The following is a 14,788-nucleotide window of genomic DNA, read 5'->3' as shown; positions in this document are numbered from 1 at the left end:
CAGCACAAACAAAACTGAAGCCATGGGTCCTCAAGAAGCCTTTAATACAGCTCAAAATTAAAGCCTGCAGTTTCTCTATACTAACAACCTTGTTCAGGACTTCAGATGTTTTGTACAGCCTTAGGTGGGACTTAAGTGTTTTAGTACAGCAGTGACAAGTGATCTAAACATGTGCAGCACCAGATTTTTGACCCTTTCCCTAAAGAAGGCCCGATAAGTAAGTGAATCTGCAGAAGTGCCAATCACACCTCACAAGTAAGTTCACTAAATAATTTCAAGCAAGCTTGAGAAAGAAGACCAGAAAAATGCAGAGTGAGTTTTGGAAAGCCTAGAGCCAGCACAAGGGAAGGAAACGATGACAGCCTTGAGCTTCAGAGGGCAGGAAACCCCCATGTGGTTTGCACTGCTCAGCAGCTGCCTGCACATCTGCACATCTGTACGGTGCTGCGGTGGGGGGGCTGCCCAGCTGGCAGGAGGGATGGGGGGAGCTGGGGTAACCAGACCCTTCCACCAAACCCTACGGGACTCCCATTTCTTCATGCCGGAGGACGTATGGTGGACTGACAGAGGGGACATGGGGTTGCCATGGCCTTATTAAATCAGTGGTGTCAGGCAAGGGTAGGTCCTACATATAGGGACATAGGTCCATTGGATTCCAGGTTTTGTTAAACCCCATTACTTATAAAACATGCTCATTGATGCTAAGAAAACAGCGCTATTCCTCACACAGAATTGAAATACAGTCATGCACACAACATATTAATTCTCCCAACAAATGCAGCAACGGAAAAAAAGTCCATTAAGAACAGCACCAGTAGTGAAGTACTCAGCAAGTCATCAATTCTGTCCAGAAAAAAGCACCATCACAAACAGTACTTTCTCCCTACAATCCATACACCGAGGCTGGGACAGACAGATCATCCCACATACACCACAAATACCTAAATTCACAGGACTACCTGGGTACCTCAGCGTAGCTACTTTCAAGTTTCATCCTAAATCCTCACCTCAAACCTTCACCTTCTCCTAAACACAGCTTTTATGGCAAGATCCTCATGCTCCATTGCATCTAAATCCTCCAAAACATCATATTAATGAACACATACTCTTCTTGCTCATTTGCAATTCTTCACAGAGCAGGGCCATTCTGACCACGGAAAAGCACCAGGTTCTCAGCTCTGTCTGCACAAGTGGGGCACTGTTGCCTGCACCTCCTTCCTCCCAGAAGGTGTCTGCACTGGGCTTTCACCCGGTATCATCTCCAGCACATGTCAGAGTCACCTCTGCGATGTTCAGAACTACACAGTGGTGCCTGCAACCCCAGAAGGACCAGTCTGGCAACCAGAAGTATATGAACACCAGGAACATCTCCTTTTTCAGTTTTTGACAGTCTACGTGCAAGCTGCTTGTTGGAAAGCCTCTGAAAAGTGACCTAGAGAAACTACCAATAAACGTGGTCCAGGCAGTACTCCTCTGTCTTAAGCAATTACCTTCTAACTGCCTACCCAAAAAAATCTAAGCATGTGAGATTAGTTCATCTCCTCTTCCAAGTGTATTCTAAGAATTAGAAAAGTACACATCCTATCAAGCCAGCTCAGATCAATATTTCTTTCTATAAGAAACAGTTTTCACTCAAGAAGTATCACCATGGAAAGAAGCTGTATTCCTTTTGACCAAATAAACTATATGTGTTTAAAAAAAAAATGCTAAAAGAAACAAATAGTCTATAACAGAGTTTTCCACAGCAGAAAGAAAAATTTAAATCCAAAGTTTTACACTACCTGTATTAGTATTTTCTTTAGATCACGTCTCAACAAGAAGCATATTCAGAGGAAACATGATAACAGCAATTCGAGGACTGTCAGAGCAATTGAGGCTAATGTATAGCCACCGTCAAATTGAAAGTAGGAATTGCCAGATTTCAACAGTATTAGCTAGCAAGCCCTTCTACTTTCAACAATACAACATGTTGCTACTTTGGAGGAAAACAAAAAACGTTGTGGGGTTTTGGTGGTGGTGGGGTTTTTTTCGGTACAGGATTCAATAGTATTTAAGTATATCCTTAAACTTCCAGCACATGAGCAAACCAAACAAATCTAATTAAAATACACAATTTCAGGCCAAGTATGTATTTAGAATACACAAGGAACTGCAATAGTCTATAATGCCAAGAAAACAGGTGACAAAATCCTACCTATGAAATCAGGAATTTTTAACTACTCCACTCTCCAAAAAACTAACATAATTTCTTAATTTCAAAACCAAAGGAACATGGAATAAGCTTTCTACATGGCCCTAGGGAAGGTCATGGTCTTAAACAAGAATCTAACAATTCAGGAGGACAGGAAACCTGCACATGAGCGCTGATGAAATGCAGGTCACACTAAAAAAAAAAGCTTTTCCTCTTGTTTCATTTTTTTCTTCACACCTTGTACAAGACTTGATGAGCAAGCACCTAGAACACTTAAAAGCAAAAACTCGATATACAGAAATATTCTGACCTCAAGTACATAAAACCTATTTTATCCTTTGCACGGTAGCTGGTGCAATGGCTGTTGTGTACCAGACCAAATGGTTCATGCTTTGAATAGCATCCCCTGCTCAGCTGGAGCTGAACACGGCAGGAATGCAGCGATGCCACCACCACTGCATCCGTCCACGCTGGACGAGACACTGTCCTCCCTTCTCCCACAGTAAAACCAATAACTGAACAGAAATTTCATATATCAACCCCCTACATTTCATATTTCTATCAGAAGCCAGCAAATACGAGTCCAACCAATTTATAAGAAGTCTCATTCCCCACACCTTCTAACCATCCCAGTACCACCAGCATTCTTCAGCTCTTCCAGCAGCTTGTGTTGTGCACCTGTGTCAGGTACTACACCATGAAACTGGATCTGGGTCCATTTTAGCTGTTGAATTACATTCAACTCCATTGTTGCTCAGAAAGACACAGATGAGCACTCATACTACCGCTTCCTTTGACCATTTCTCTGCAGTCTGCTTACTACCAGAACCAGGGGGGGACGATGCTTCTGATTAAGTCTTTGCACTCGGATCTCGCTCCTGCAAGATCCCTGATTTTTCATAAAGATTTTTCCAAGATCGCACTCATAAAGAACATTTGTGTTATTTTATTTTAATCAGTAAGGACTAATTCAAGCATGACAAACAATTTCACAAATTCCATAGAAACACAAATGCAGTTTTGACCATCCCTAGATTAAAAGAAGTTGTAACATGTTTTAGAGGTTTAGCGTATACAATGCAGAATGCTGCTTGGGCACAAACTCAAACCAAGCAGGTGTGAGAAGCAGGATTGTTTTCTTTTAAAGTGTATAAAATAGAACATACTACTTTTAAGTTAGAAGAAAGGTTCAGATGAAAATCGCTTAGGAAATATTAGCACAGACAAAACATACAGACACCAAAGGACAACACTAACTCAGTTTTATGTAAAATCAATCTCACTCGTGCAAAGGCAACGCCTGACACTCCCCGTATCACCCCAGAGCCCGAGGGGCAGAGCTGGGCTGGGGGAGCCCTAGTCGGGCTGGAGTGGAGCCCCCACATGGATCCAAGGGCTGCGCTCACACACTTCAAACCTCAGCTGCCCACTTTGCAATGCAGATTGGAGTGTCAAAATACGAACTTCAGCATTTCAAAGTGACACCTGAAGCTCCCTCAGGAAAACACAGACACAGCCAGCCCAGAACACCCAGCATTGTTCTGCCAGGAATGACATTTAATCCCATTTTCCTACTAGCTCTGGTTCCCAAATAATTTCCCTGGGTACCCCAAGTAACTGGTCTCATATTGGGAAAAGTACGAGGAAGCACAGCAGAGGAGGCACACGAAAGACAAAAACACATAAGAAAAAGTTACACAAATGAAAACATGACCAAAAAAACACAGTAAGTTAAAGGACAATAGAGAAGGGAATGTCCCAAGAGTATCCACCAAAAGCCAATTCTACATTTCCAGCCACTAAGCGGGCTGGCAATTGTCAAGTGCTAATCAATAAACAGAACAGAAGCTAAATATAATTGTTAGATCAACCAATTATAATTTTAATTAACTAGGAAGTTGAATGTTATTTTGTTTAGCTATAGTTAATCAGGCAACTATCAATTTTCATTAAACTTACTATTGTATTTCTAAATAATCTAAATGGTAGGCAAACACTGGTAACAGCTTCCTCAGGAGTCAAATATAGCAAATACCATTAAAATGCTGTTCATCAAACCCAGAATTAGCAGGCTGACCCTTTAGTACAAAATCAAAAAGTTTCTCAGGAAACCAGAGGATGCCAATGCATTTCGTAGTTTGGGGAACGAGGACTAAAGGTTAATCTCAAACTCATGTTTTTAAGCAACTTGGTTGCTATAGCTCATCAATGACTTCACCAAACAACCTGTGATTTTTCCTCGATGTGTTCTCTACAAAACCACGGTGCGAAGTGCAACGCCAAAGTGCGAGCCTGCCATGCAAGGACATGAACGGTACATAAACCCTTCCACAGGGTAGAAAGTCAGGAAGGGACGGGCACTGCCAGGCACCTGCCACACTGACCACTGCTGAATAAACAGGGGGTCTTGGCACCCAAACAGTCTTGGGACACCAGCAAACCGTTCTTTGTAACTGCAGCACAACAAGGACACATGCATGGTGCTGTATTTAGACAGGAAGAATAAGCTGCAACTGCAGACCGAGCAGCAGACCGGCAGCTAGACTTAGCAAAGGAATCTGGTGTTCGGAGTCTGTGACAGGAAATCATTAAAAATGTGCTATACAAATATCTTCAAGAATTGCCTGCGTTTACCAGATTTTGTTTTGGGACATGAAGACAGATGACCCAATCTCTTAGTGCACTTTCTAGCCATAACTTTCTATCAGTCTACACAGAACAAAAGATTAGCAAGCCTTCTCCCATCACAGGTTAGCCCTTGAGATCACACAGGCAAAGATCAGCAGTCTCTCATCAAGCTGCCATTAGCCACAATCTGTTTCTTTTCTATCTCAAAGACTTCCTTGTTCAGGCTACCAGTGCAAAACCCCCTCACAGCTTATTTCATTTTAAAAAACAAACTCGAGCAGACACGTTAACCCATGAAGGGCAGGAGTGACGATGCACTGAGCTGTAACCAGGTCCTGCTCTGACCACACTCCAGGTAGCCAAAGTTCGGTGTGGGACACACAGGCTCTGTGCGGTGCAATGCGTGTGAGCACAATACCAAGTTCTGCTCATCACATAACAAGTTATTTATATGCATCTCGTACAATGAAACAAGACCTTATAAAAGTTGCAAGAAATCACCACATAAAAACGCAGAGACTCAGGCATTACTCAAGGACAGACTGTAGAGGTAGCTACTACTCTTGCATTACAATTCAACATCAAAACCTGCCCTAACAAAGCTAATTCCAGGGGACAGAATAATTCATTGAAGTCTTGGCTGGTTTTCTGACATTCACTGGGGGGTTTACATCTTTTATACTTGGTATCTGAAGTTATTTTCTCTTCAAGCTGGCTGTGCGTCTCCCCCTGACTCCTGAGAGCAGCAGCACTTCCACAGCCGCCTCCTCCTGCTGCAGCGCTCCCTTCTCCATCGCTTCTGCTGCTCTGGCCTCACCTTCCTCTACAACCAAAACCACCGTGGGGATATAGAAGCCGCATGTTTGCAAACCCTCCAGCTCCCGTTCTGGTTTATGACTTACCAGAACAAAGCGTGCAAACAGTTCTCTGCCTACTGACTCTTTTCTTCTCCTTTGTGGCCATAGCTAGTAAGCAAACCCACTCACACCTCAGAAATTTTGCCTCATAATTAACACCAAGAATTACCAGTCTTAAAGTATCAGACCTGCTAATAAGGTCTGATACCTTCTGCCATGTCTCTCTGCTACGCTGATAGCAGCTGTGAGAAAGACTTCAAATCCATCAGTCTCGTTTTGCATCTCGTAACAACAGCAAACAGCAGAGCACGGGAACACCGGGAAAAGGGCACAATAATATAACAATAGTAAGAAAAAAAAAAACACTAAAACCAGTAGATTAAGAAGGGGATGAGGAGAGAATATAACACTAGAAGACATGCCAGCCCTCCTTTCAGCAAAACTAACTGAGGAGTTGTGATAAAAAAATCCTTCTGCCTCTCACACCCTGAAGCCCTCGCTTGGGAATTCAGCTGAACACAGAGCCAGGGACTGCAGTTAGCAACAACACGGACCCAGAGAAATATTACTCGCCACAGCTCTCACTAAGGTAGAGACAGTGAACAAAGAGCAAAGTAAGGGCTTCTATTTGCTTACCAATGAAATTCCTTTAGAGCAGAGCAACGCTGGGCCCAGGTCACATTTTACGACTGATATATTTGGGCTTCCTACTGAATTAACTGATAACATTAAAGTAGCCAAAACCAGACACATTCAGTCACAGCAGACAAGGGGATCACCTTGAAACGATGTAGATTGTGGGTTTGTTTAGACTTCAACTCTGAACAGCTCTGCCTTGCATTTAAGACCTACAGCTTTTGAGTAAGTGACAAGAACGAGCTGGCAATTTAAACACACTTGGCAGTTGTGTCAGGATACCAACACCCCACCAGTAAGACCATAACCACCAGCTGCACACAGGCAAGCACCAAAGCGCACAAAGAGTTCAAACTTTAGTTAAAGTTATGGGGCTTTTTAATTGGCAAGCCTTTCTAAGTATTGCCAATTAGGGAAGTTGTGCAAAAATTTTAAAACCAGAACTTGGGTAATGAAATTACTTCCTCCAGCTCGCTTTGAAGTGGAGGAAAAAAACGCTGCAAGAACAAGAACTCAATTGGCTTTTAGCTGCCTGGCAAGCGCTCTAATAAGAAAGCCTGATGACCTACATTCACAAGGCTCTGTACTAAACCACTATTACAAAATCCAATATAAAGCCTGACCATGTTTAAGTGTTTTCCATTAGCAAGCAGCAGTTTCTTGTTAGAGAAATATGAAAACATGTTATTGTCTTTAGCGATGATGATCTTAATTAATCCTCTAAACATCCTGAAACATGTCGTCCTGATCGTTCCAGACTGTTTAAGTTCCGAATGTTACATAAAGACACCAAAACCTTTGCTTTTCAATTGTGCAATGGGATGTTAACAGAAACGGGAACTTCTTACATACTCTCAAACTGAGCTGCAAAACTGAATTCATAACAATTTACATCTCTGATGCTTTTTAGACAACCAACAGAAATGCACTACTGTTCAGAAACTTGGTCTAAATCCAAGCTAGCACCAGCACAGGTTACTGCGACTCAGTTAACACACCACTGAAATACGGGATGTTTCAAAAAGATGGACCCAATTTCAAAGTATTTTGATTTCAAATTGGGGTCCATCTTGCTGAAACACCCTGTATTTCTTCACATAAGAAAACAGCCAGCTAGTTCAATAACCTTTAGTAGTTGTTCTGAGTTGTCCCAGAAAACATATCATTAAGTCAAACGCTACTGAGGTAAATATTCCCAGAAACAAGCATCTGAATACGAGTAAATGTTTAAAGGAAATATTAAGTTAATCCTTCACTGCACATTTATATAGTTGGAAAAGTTCACATTAGCAGCTTCCAAACACATAATGAGTAAAACAACTCGAGGAGAAATGCCCTATTTAAAAGCAAACAAACAAACAAACCAACCCCCACATTTTTTCAACAATGCATTATAAAGCAGGCAAGTAGTCAAAACAAGCCACTTATGGTCAAAACAGTTAGAAAGGGAAAAAGGGAAACACTGGGACAAAAAAAATCCAAGTGGAGATTCTCAAGGACACAAAATTACCATGAAAAGTCCACAGGCTCAGAAAAATCTGGCTGCCTATGGTAGCTTCAGGAACCCAAGTCTACACAGGTAGGGCTGATGTCATGTTATGCTGGATGTACCTGGTGCTGTTGGTGCTGGCAGTGACGTAAAACACGCTCACATAACCAAGGAGGAAATATCAGGAAAAGGAAATTCTAGTTAACTTATCTCCTTATTTACTAAAACCCATCTCACTCCAAATGCAGCAAAAATAGGTCCACATAAAATCACCGCCTTTCAGATTGCCTGAAAAAGATACTAGAGTTGAGGAGGCTTAAAAGAAGGTTTCATTTATCTGAAGAGCACAGCAAGAACATGGATAGAAAGCTAGTGCCAAATTAACAGGGAAGTACAAAGAGGTGCCTGATTCCCTGGGACTGAATTGTGAAGGGACCACACATTCATCTCTGAGTACATAAAACCTCCCATCGCTCTGCAGCACTCATTTGATAGCTCCAAGTAGAGATTTTAGCTCAGCAAGCTGCAGGCGTCCTTTCTAAACCAGTAAGACAGTTGCTACAATACACAGGTTTAAAGAAGCAAAAAGAAAAACAAACACCACTAGGAAAATAAATTCTGGGTCCAAATACTCTTCTCTTTCTCAGGAAATCCCCCCAAAAATACAAGGGAAACTTCTTCACCATTAACTAAAATGATGAATTTGGTTCTGTACATCCCCTGTACTTTCATGAGCCAGATTTTCCCTATTTGCACCTTTTGTTTTAGGATCAACCCATACACTGTTCAATCTACTAAACAAGTGATCTATTTGAGACAACAGATTGCAGATATTAAATGAAGTAAACCGAAAAGCAAACGACATTGGCAAAAAGACATGAGGCTACACTGAAGCCACAGATTGAGGAAGGAGCTGAACCACCATGGACAGCTCAGCCACCACATCATCCCCAGCCTCCCAGGGACCAGGACAGACCAGCAACCTCCCAACAGAACTCAGACATTCCTCATACAGCGAGGAATTCCAGCTGCAACACTACAACCAGTTGGATTACCTCACTTTGAGGTTCAGGAATACATATGGTCCAAGCAAAACTCCAGGAACGCATATGGAGTTGCCATAGAGGAAACCTCAAAGCCAGTGATGTGTAAGCTGAGCAGATGAGTTAGGGCTCATTCCCAAAAAATGATGCTTCTGCCAACGTCGCTACAGCACCACAAATCTCTCATGTAGGTACATTAGAGCATCAGTGAAAAAAAATAATTTGCCTTAAAGAAGCAAATCTCAGTGAAAAACTTGTCTTCATCCATCAAGCATCAGCTGCTGACAGAGATCTGATATCAAACTGGAGTGACAAATGTTCTGACAAACCATGGAAAATGCCATTTTCTAATTTCTAGGAGGCTACAATGCTCAACACCAACAGAGTTCAGGGTCAAACGCACCCACCTGTAGAAGTACACAGACAGCTATGAATCTCTGCTGAACCTTCTCAACCAGCAGCTCAGTTGTCTGGAGCACTTAGTGCCAGCTTTGAAGGAAACTGCTTGAAATCAATTTTACATAGTATTTTCTCCCACATAAAAGCCTCCAGCTGTAACACTACTAGGTTAGCAACTCCAAGGTCTTGGGGGCTTTTTTGGCTACTTCAGTGTGTATCATAAGCACCACATATACACTGCACTGCCAAAAAAACAAGCTACAACAAAGCAAGGCACACACAGAGCAGTTTCAACATCTAAGTTAGTTATTTCAATAACGCTGCCTACACTGACCCAATTGTGCTTCAGCTGTACTGGGAACTTGCTTAAACACGGTTTGCTAACTCTGTTTTATTAGTCTGGGTCATAAAAGTTATTTTGAAAGACAAAGAACAAGGGGATTTCAAAGCACACCATCATTCTTGCTCTCCTGTTTACAGAGGAGAGAGCATCACCCAGGAGCAATCACTGTGTGATGGGAGGACAGTTTCCAAACCTGCAAAGCTGCTCCGGGCAGCCTCACGCCTGGGCTACTGATGCTCGTTGGCAAGAGCAGCCTGGGATACGTGAGGGCTCTGCCAAGCTCCAGGAGAGTTCAGCACCCTGAAAGAAACTCTGACTGAGCAATGTTGCTAGAAAAACAGAAGTTTTCAAACAGCAAATATCAACTAGCTCTCCAAAGTCAATCATCTTAACGTTTCAAAGCGCCGTGCCTAGCAGCCACCACACAAACTCCATCACTAAATTACTTCTCTAAAAGAAGCTAAAACAGAACTCGGGAGATGGCATGTGAACCGAGATGCAACAGGGTTGTTTTTTTCCTTTTGGCATGATCCTATGGCACTTTGAAAGCGAGGTTTTTGTTGGCATCCAAGGCCTGCAACGTAACAGTGGGTGAGAAGCACCTGAAAACTCAGTCATGCTGCCACATTTCCACTGCTAATTACCTGTGGGGTTATGCAGTTTTCTACCTAAACTTTCAAAGTGCAAATTAATATTTTTACCCAAACTCGCATCCTCTCAAGACCCCACCAGCCGGCACATGGGACCGACGTTTCACCCCACGGCCAAGCCGGGTCCCATCTCTTTTTAAAAGTATGAAGCAGCGGCAGAGACGCCGCCGGCAGAGCCCAACGCAGCCGCCGAGCCCGGACCGGCTCCGGGCCACGGCCACCCCGAGCGGGACCGTCCTGCGCCCGCGCCCGGCGGGAGGGACCCGGCCCCGGCCGCTCCGCGCCCGCCGCTCGAGGGGCTGCCCCGGCCGGCTCTGCCGCTCGCTCTCCCGCCCCGGGGCGGCCCCGGAGCCCCCGCACGCAGGAGGGAGAACCGGGAGGACCCGCAGCCCCGGCCCCGCCGCCCCTACCTGGCCGCAGCGGCTCGGTGATGCTCAGCACCAGGAGGAAGAGGAGGAGGAAGGTGCCGCTGTCCGCCTTGGGCACCATTTATCCTCCGTTCATCCTCCCCCGGCGCAGCGCCACAAACCCGCGGGGAGGGACGCGAGGAGCGGCGGGAGGAGGGGCCGCCGCCGGGCCCGCGGGGGGGCCCCCGTCCGCACCGAGCTCTTCCTCTCCGCCGTCCGCCGCCGCCCCCCGGGCGGGAGCCAGCGGCCCTGGCTGCGGCGGCGGCTGCGGCGGGAGCAGCGCGGGGTCGGGCGGCGCCGCGCTGGGGCCCTCGCCTGGCTCCGGCAACGCACAAGATGGCGGCCGCGCCTCCCCGCCGCCTTCCCCTGCGCCGCCACGCCCCCCTCCCCGCCGCGCGCCGTGCGGCCAATCGGCGGCGCGGGGGCGGGGCCGAGCACCCGTGTCTGCACACGCCCCGCCCGCCCGCGGCGGCAGCGGGGCTGGGGCGCCGGGCACGGGAGCGGCGGGACGGGGCGGTCACCGGCGGTCACCGGCGTCCGCCCCCGGGGCGGCATCACCAACCACCTCCGTCCATCCAGAACGGCCTCCACTGGTGCCCTCTGTCCCCACCGGGACAGGTGCCTCGGTCCCCTCTGTCTGCCGGGGCGGCCATTGCCAGCCACAACCGTCCCCCCAGGGTGGCCTCCACCAGTCCCCTCTGTCCCTGCAGGACAGCCTGTCCCTGTCCCCAGCTGGAGTGGCCTCTCCTGCCCAGCTCCATCCCCACCAGCCGGCCTTTCCCCGTCCCCTTCCCGCAGCCCAAAACAGCCTTTGCTGCCCCCAGCACGGCCCTTCCCGGTCCCCTCGATCCCTCTGTGACAGCCTTTTCCTGCACTCTGGGTACTTCCCAGCACAAAGCACTGGGATTCCTAGCCCCAGCAGGCTCCCAGGTTCCTGCATCACTAATCTGTCCCCCCTGCCTGCTGCGGGCTGGGATGGTCCCTGTCTTCACATCTCTGCAGGGTGACACCAACAACCAGCACCCAGCGCCGGGATGTCCCTGCATGGCAGCAGTACCAGAGCCGGCCAGCGATCCTGTACCTCCTGGAAACACCACACCATGGTTCCCAGACCCAGCCAGAGCAGAAATGCATAAAGAAAAACGAATCGTGCAGCCCAGATCATTGTTAATGGCTCTGCAAATGACAGGTGCCTTCAGGAATTTGACCCTGGGCGTTGCTGCATGGCGGTGACTGTCCCTGCCGGGGAGGACGCACCAGCCCCAGTGCCACAGCTCTCCTGGTGCTGGAGGTCAGTCCAGGCAGCATTTGGGAGCAAAAGGCAATTTTACCCCCAATGCCCACTTCCCAAATGGAGCTGGAATTTCCTGACACTTGGAAGTGAAGCAGCAGTGTTGGGGCAGCTGCCCCACGGTGGCTGCTGGGCTCCGCCGTCAGCCTGCACTTTCTTCTGCAGGGAATTCCAGATTTTTAGTAAATCCCTATTCAGAGTCGAAGCTAAAACCTGGGAATCCCTCTGAGAAGTTTTAATATTTTTTTAATGTCTATAACAATGTGTTTTCCTCTTTGTTAGTACAATTTGAAATCTTTGAATAAAACATTTAAATTCCAATAAGGACCATTTTAACTCAATTTTACACACACTCTGTTTCCCCGTTAATACTCATTACACCCAGTAGCAAACCTCCCTCTGGGATATTCCCAATGGATGTACAGATACTCCTGCTCTTGCATGGCTTCTGCTCCCCCCAGACACTGGCTGCTGACCTGTGGGCAGGGGATGGGGGCTTCAGCGGGTCGTCTTGGGCGTTTGCCACCTCTGGCCCCACAGGAACTGTTGCCATGCTCAGGTCAGCAGCATCAGGGAGATGCTTTTTCCAAAGCTCAATGTGAAGTTTAATATGGCAGCACAAATTTGTGCATGCCGAGAGCCAGGAACGGTTGCTCCCCAGAGCTGGGGTAGCAGCAAGTGTGAGCCATGGCCCCATTGCCCGGAGCTGCGAGCCCTGCGGGGCCCCGGGAGAGCTGCGTGACGGGGATGTGCGCTTGGGGACCGCAGGAGTGCGTCACCAGCAGTGGGGGGCTGCCTGAAGATTTAGGCCAAAACCCAGTTTGCCAGTTCTCATGTACTGCCAAATACTGTCATGATCCGAGCGTCCATGGGGACCTGAAGCGTGACAACATCCTCCAGCACAAAAGCATGAGTGTCACACTCCCCAGCTGTGTTCCTCCCAAGGGATGCTGTGGGGAGAGGCTGTTCCCAGACTGATCCAGAACATTCCCTTATCCACCCCAAGCCCATGACACCCCATCACCCATGTATGAACAAAACGCCTCTGGCACAAGAGCAGCCCTCCCCTTGCAGACAGGGCACAGGCTGCTTCTCCCTGGCTTTTGACCCAATAAATACAGACTTTGTTTCCCCACACCACAGCCTGGAGTGCCCCCCAGGTCTGAACAGAGGTGGGTGTGGAGGATTCAGGTGTGCCAGGTGAGCACCACAGCCCACACAGCACCTGTGAGCAAACAGGCAATAAACGTCCTAGCCACACAGAAGCACAAAGGTGAAGGGTAAGAGGCACCATTTCCCCCAGCTGTGCCATGCCAAGAGCTGTAATGCTGATGGAGATGGACATTATCACAGAATCACAGAATCCCCTGGGTTGGAAAAGACCTCAGAGATCATCGAGTCCAACCCTTGGTCCAACTCTAGTCCGTTTATTAGATCATGGCACTAAGTGCCATGTCCAATCTCAGTTTAAAAACCTCCAGGGACGGCGAGTCCACCACCTCCCTGGGCAGGCCATTCCAATGCCTGACCACTCTCTCTGTAAAGAATTTCTTTCTAATATCCAGCCTAAATATTATGGGATGGCCAAGGCCCTGGCTGAGCCACAGGCAGGTGGGAGGCAGTGCTGCCCCACATACATGCAGAGGCCCTGAGCCCCCAGCACCGGGCGCTGAGCTGCGGGGAGGCAGGGCAGCCCAGTGCCCCGGGTGACAAGGGAAAGGACAGAGCAGGACAGTGAAAATACACGAGCTCCTCTGCCCAGGGCATGTGGGAGCTGGCGCATCCCAGAACTCCCAGTTTCCTCCTGGGAACAAGTGTTTCTCTAACCAGCAAGTGCAGATCACCTGTGCCCAAAAAGCAGAGGAAAAAAGCTGCCACACCCAGGAAGAGCAGAGGGAAGGGTCTCACAGGGAGGGCACCCAAACCTGGCTCTTGTCCTGGCCTGAAGGAGCTGGGGTTTGCAGCTGGCTGCCGTGGGCCAGCCCCACCGAGCAGGGATTGAGGCAACAAATGCAAATATGAGCAAGTGGGAACTGCTCCATCTCCCCCTCCCCTGAGCAAGCAGATCCATTCCCTTTATTTTTGCAGAGAGATAGCCCAGTCCTCCAAAACAATGAAGTATTTCCAACCACAGCTTGCCTTCAGAGCTAAATAATCAGAGAAGGAGAAAGTAGCGCAGAGCCCCAGCCCTTACTGGAATGCAGTTTCGGGTGGGTGCAAAGCTGCACCATTGCTGGGTGCCTCCCTTTGCCCAGGAAAATGCTCTTGGCATTTCACCTGAAGGGGAAATGCTCGGGGAACCAGCTTGGGGCTCGGTGCCTTTGGGAAGTCCTGCTGCAGGCTCATCTCCCTGTCACAAGACACAGCTCACATGAGCTGCGGGGGACTGGAAAAACAAAGCTGGACCGCAGGCTCCTGCCCCACGGCAGAGCCCCCACAGCTCCCCCGGCCTGGCTGTTTGCTCACAGCGTGGTGTGGGGCAACCGTGAGAGTTCCTCTTCTCACCAGACTGTGTTGCTGTTTGCCTGCTGCTCAGCAGTTTCTTACCTGCGCTCCACAAAGAAAACTGCAGCAGTCATCTGTGGTGTGATCAGTTTTGCTTCTTTAAGGCACCTGGGCTTGCCTTCCCTGTCCTGGTTACAGCAACTCATCCCTCATCCTCGCTGGCTCTTCACAGCGGTTCTTGCAACTTTCTAAGAAGTACATCCTGCTGCTCCCCAAATCAACCACAGTCTCGCCCTTTCCCCTCCACCTATAATAAGAAACCCTTGTGGTCCCTCATCTTCTTGTCCTGCATGGAGCAAGGAGCCAAGGCCCAGGCTGCACGTGGGAGCACCCACAGACTCTGTACATC

At 47.9% G+C, this 14,788-nt stretch overlaps 1 protein-coding gene across 2 annotated transcripts in view; it reads right to left on the bottom strand.

Moving 5' to 3' along the window:
- Positions 1-11,004, bottom strand: part of DGCR2 (DiGeorge syndrome critical region gene 2) — a 40,341-nt gene extending 29,337 nt beyond the window's left edge. For both annotated transcript variants that reach the window (XR_014185442.1, XM_082065898.1), the window contains exon 1: positions 10,647-11,004. Coding sequence is in view for 1 of the 2 variants with exons in the window: in XM_082065898.1 (XP_081922024.1) it covers positions 10,647-10,725 (79 nt within the window). In the remaining variant the exon portion in view is untranslated. The remainder of the gene's footprint in view (positions 1-10,646) is intronic.
- Positions 11,005-14,788: the final 3,784 nt, after the last annotated feature.

The sequence above is a fragment of the Streptopelia decaocto genome, assembly GCF_964273445.1.
Source record: "Streptopelia decaocto genome assembly, chromosome: 15".
In the NCBI taxonomy this organism is placed as follows: Eukaryota; Metazoa; Chordata; class Aves; order Columbiformes; family Columbidae; genus Streptopelia; species Streptopelia decaocto.
The sequence above is the reverse complement of the archived record's forward strand: the minus strand, read 5'-3'. Positions and strand labels throughout refer to the sequence as shown.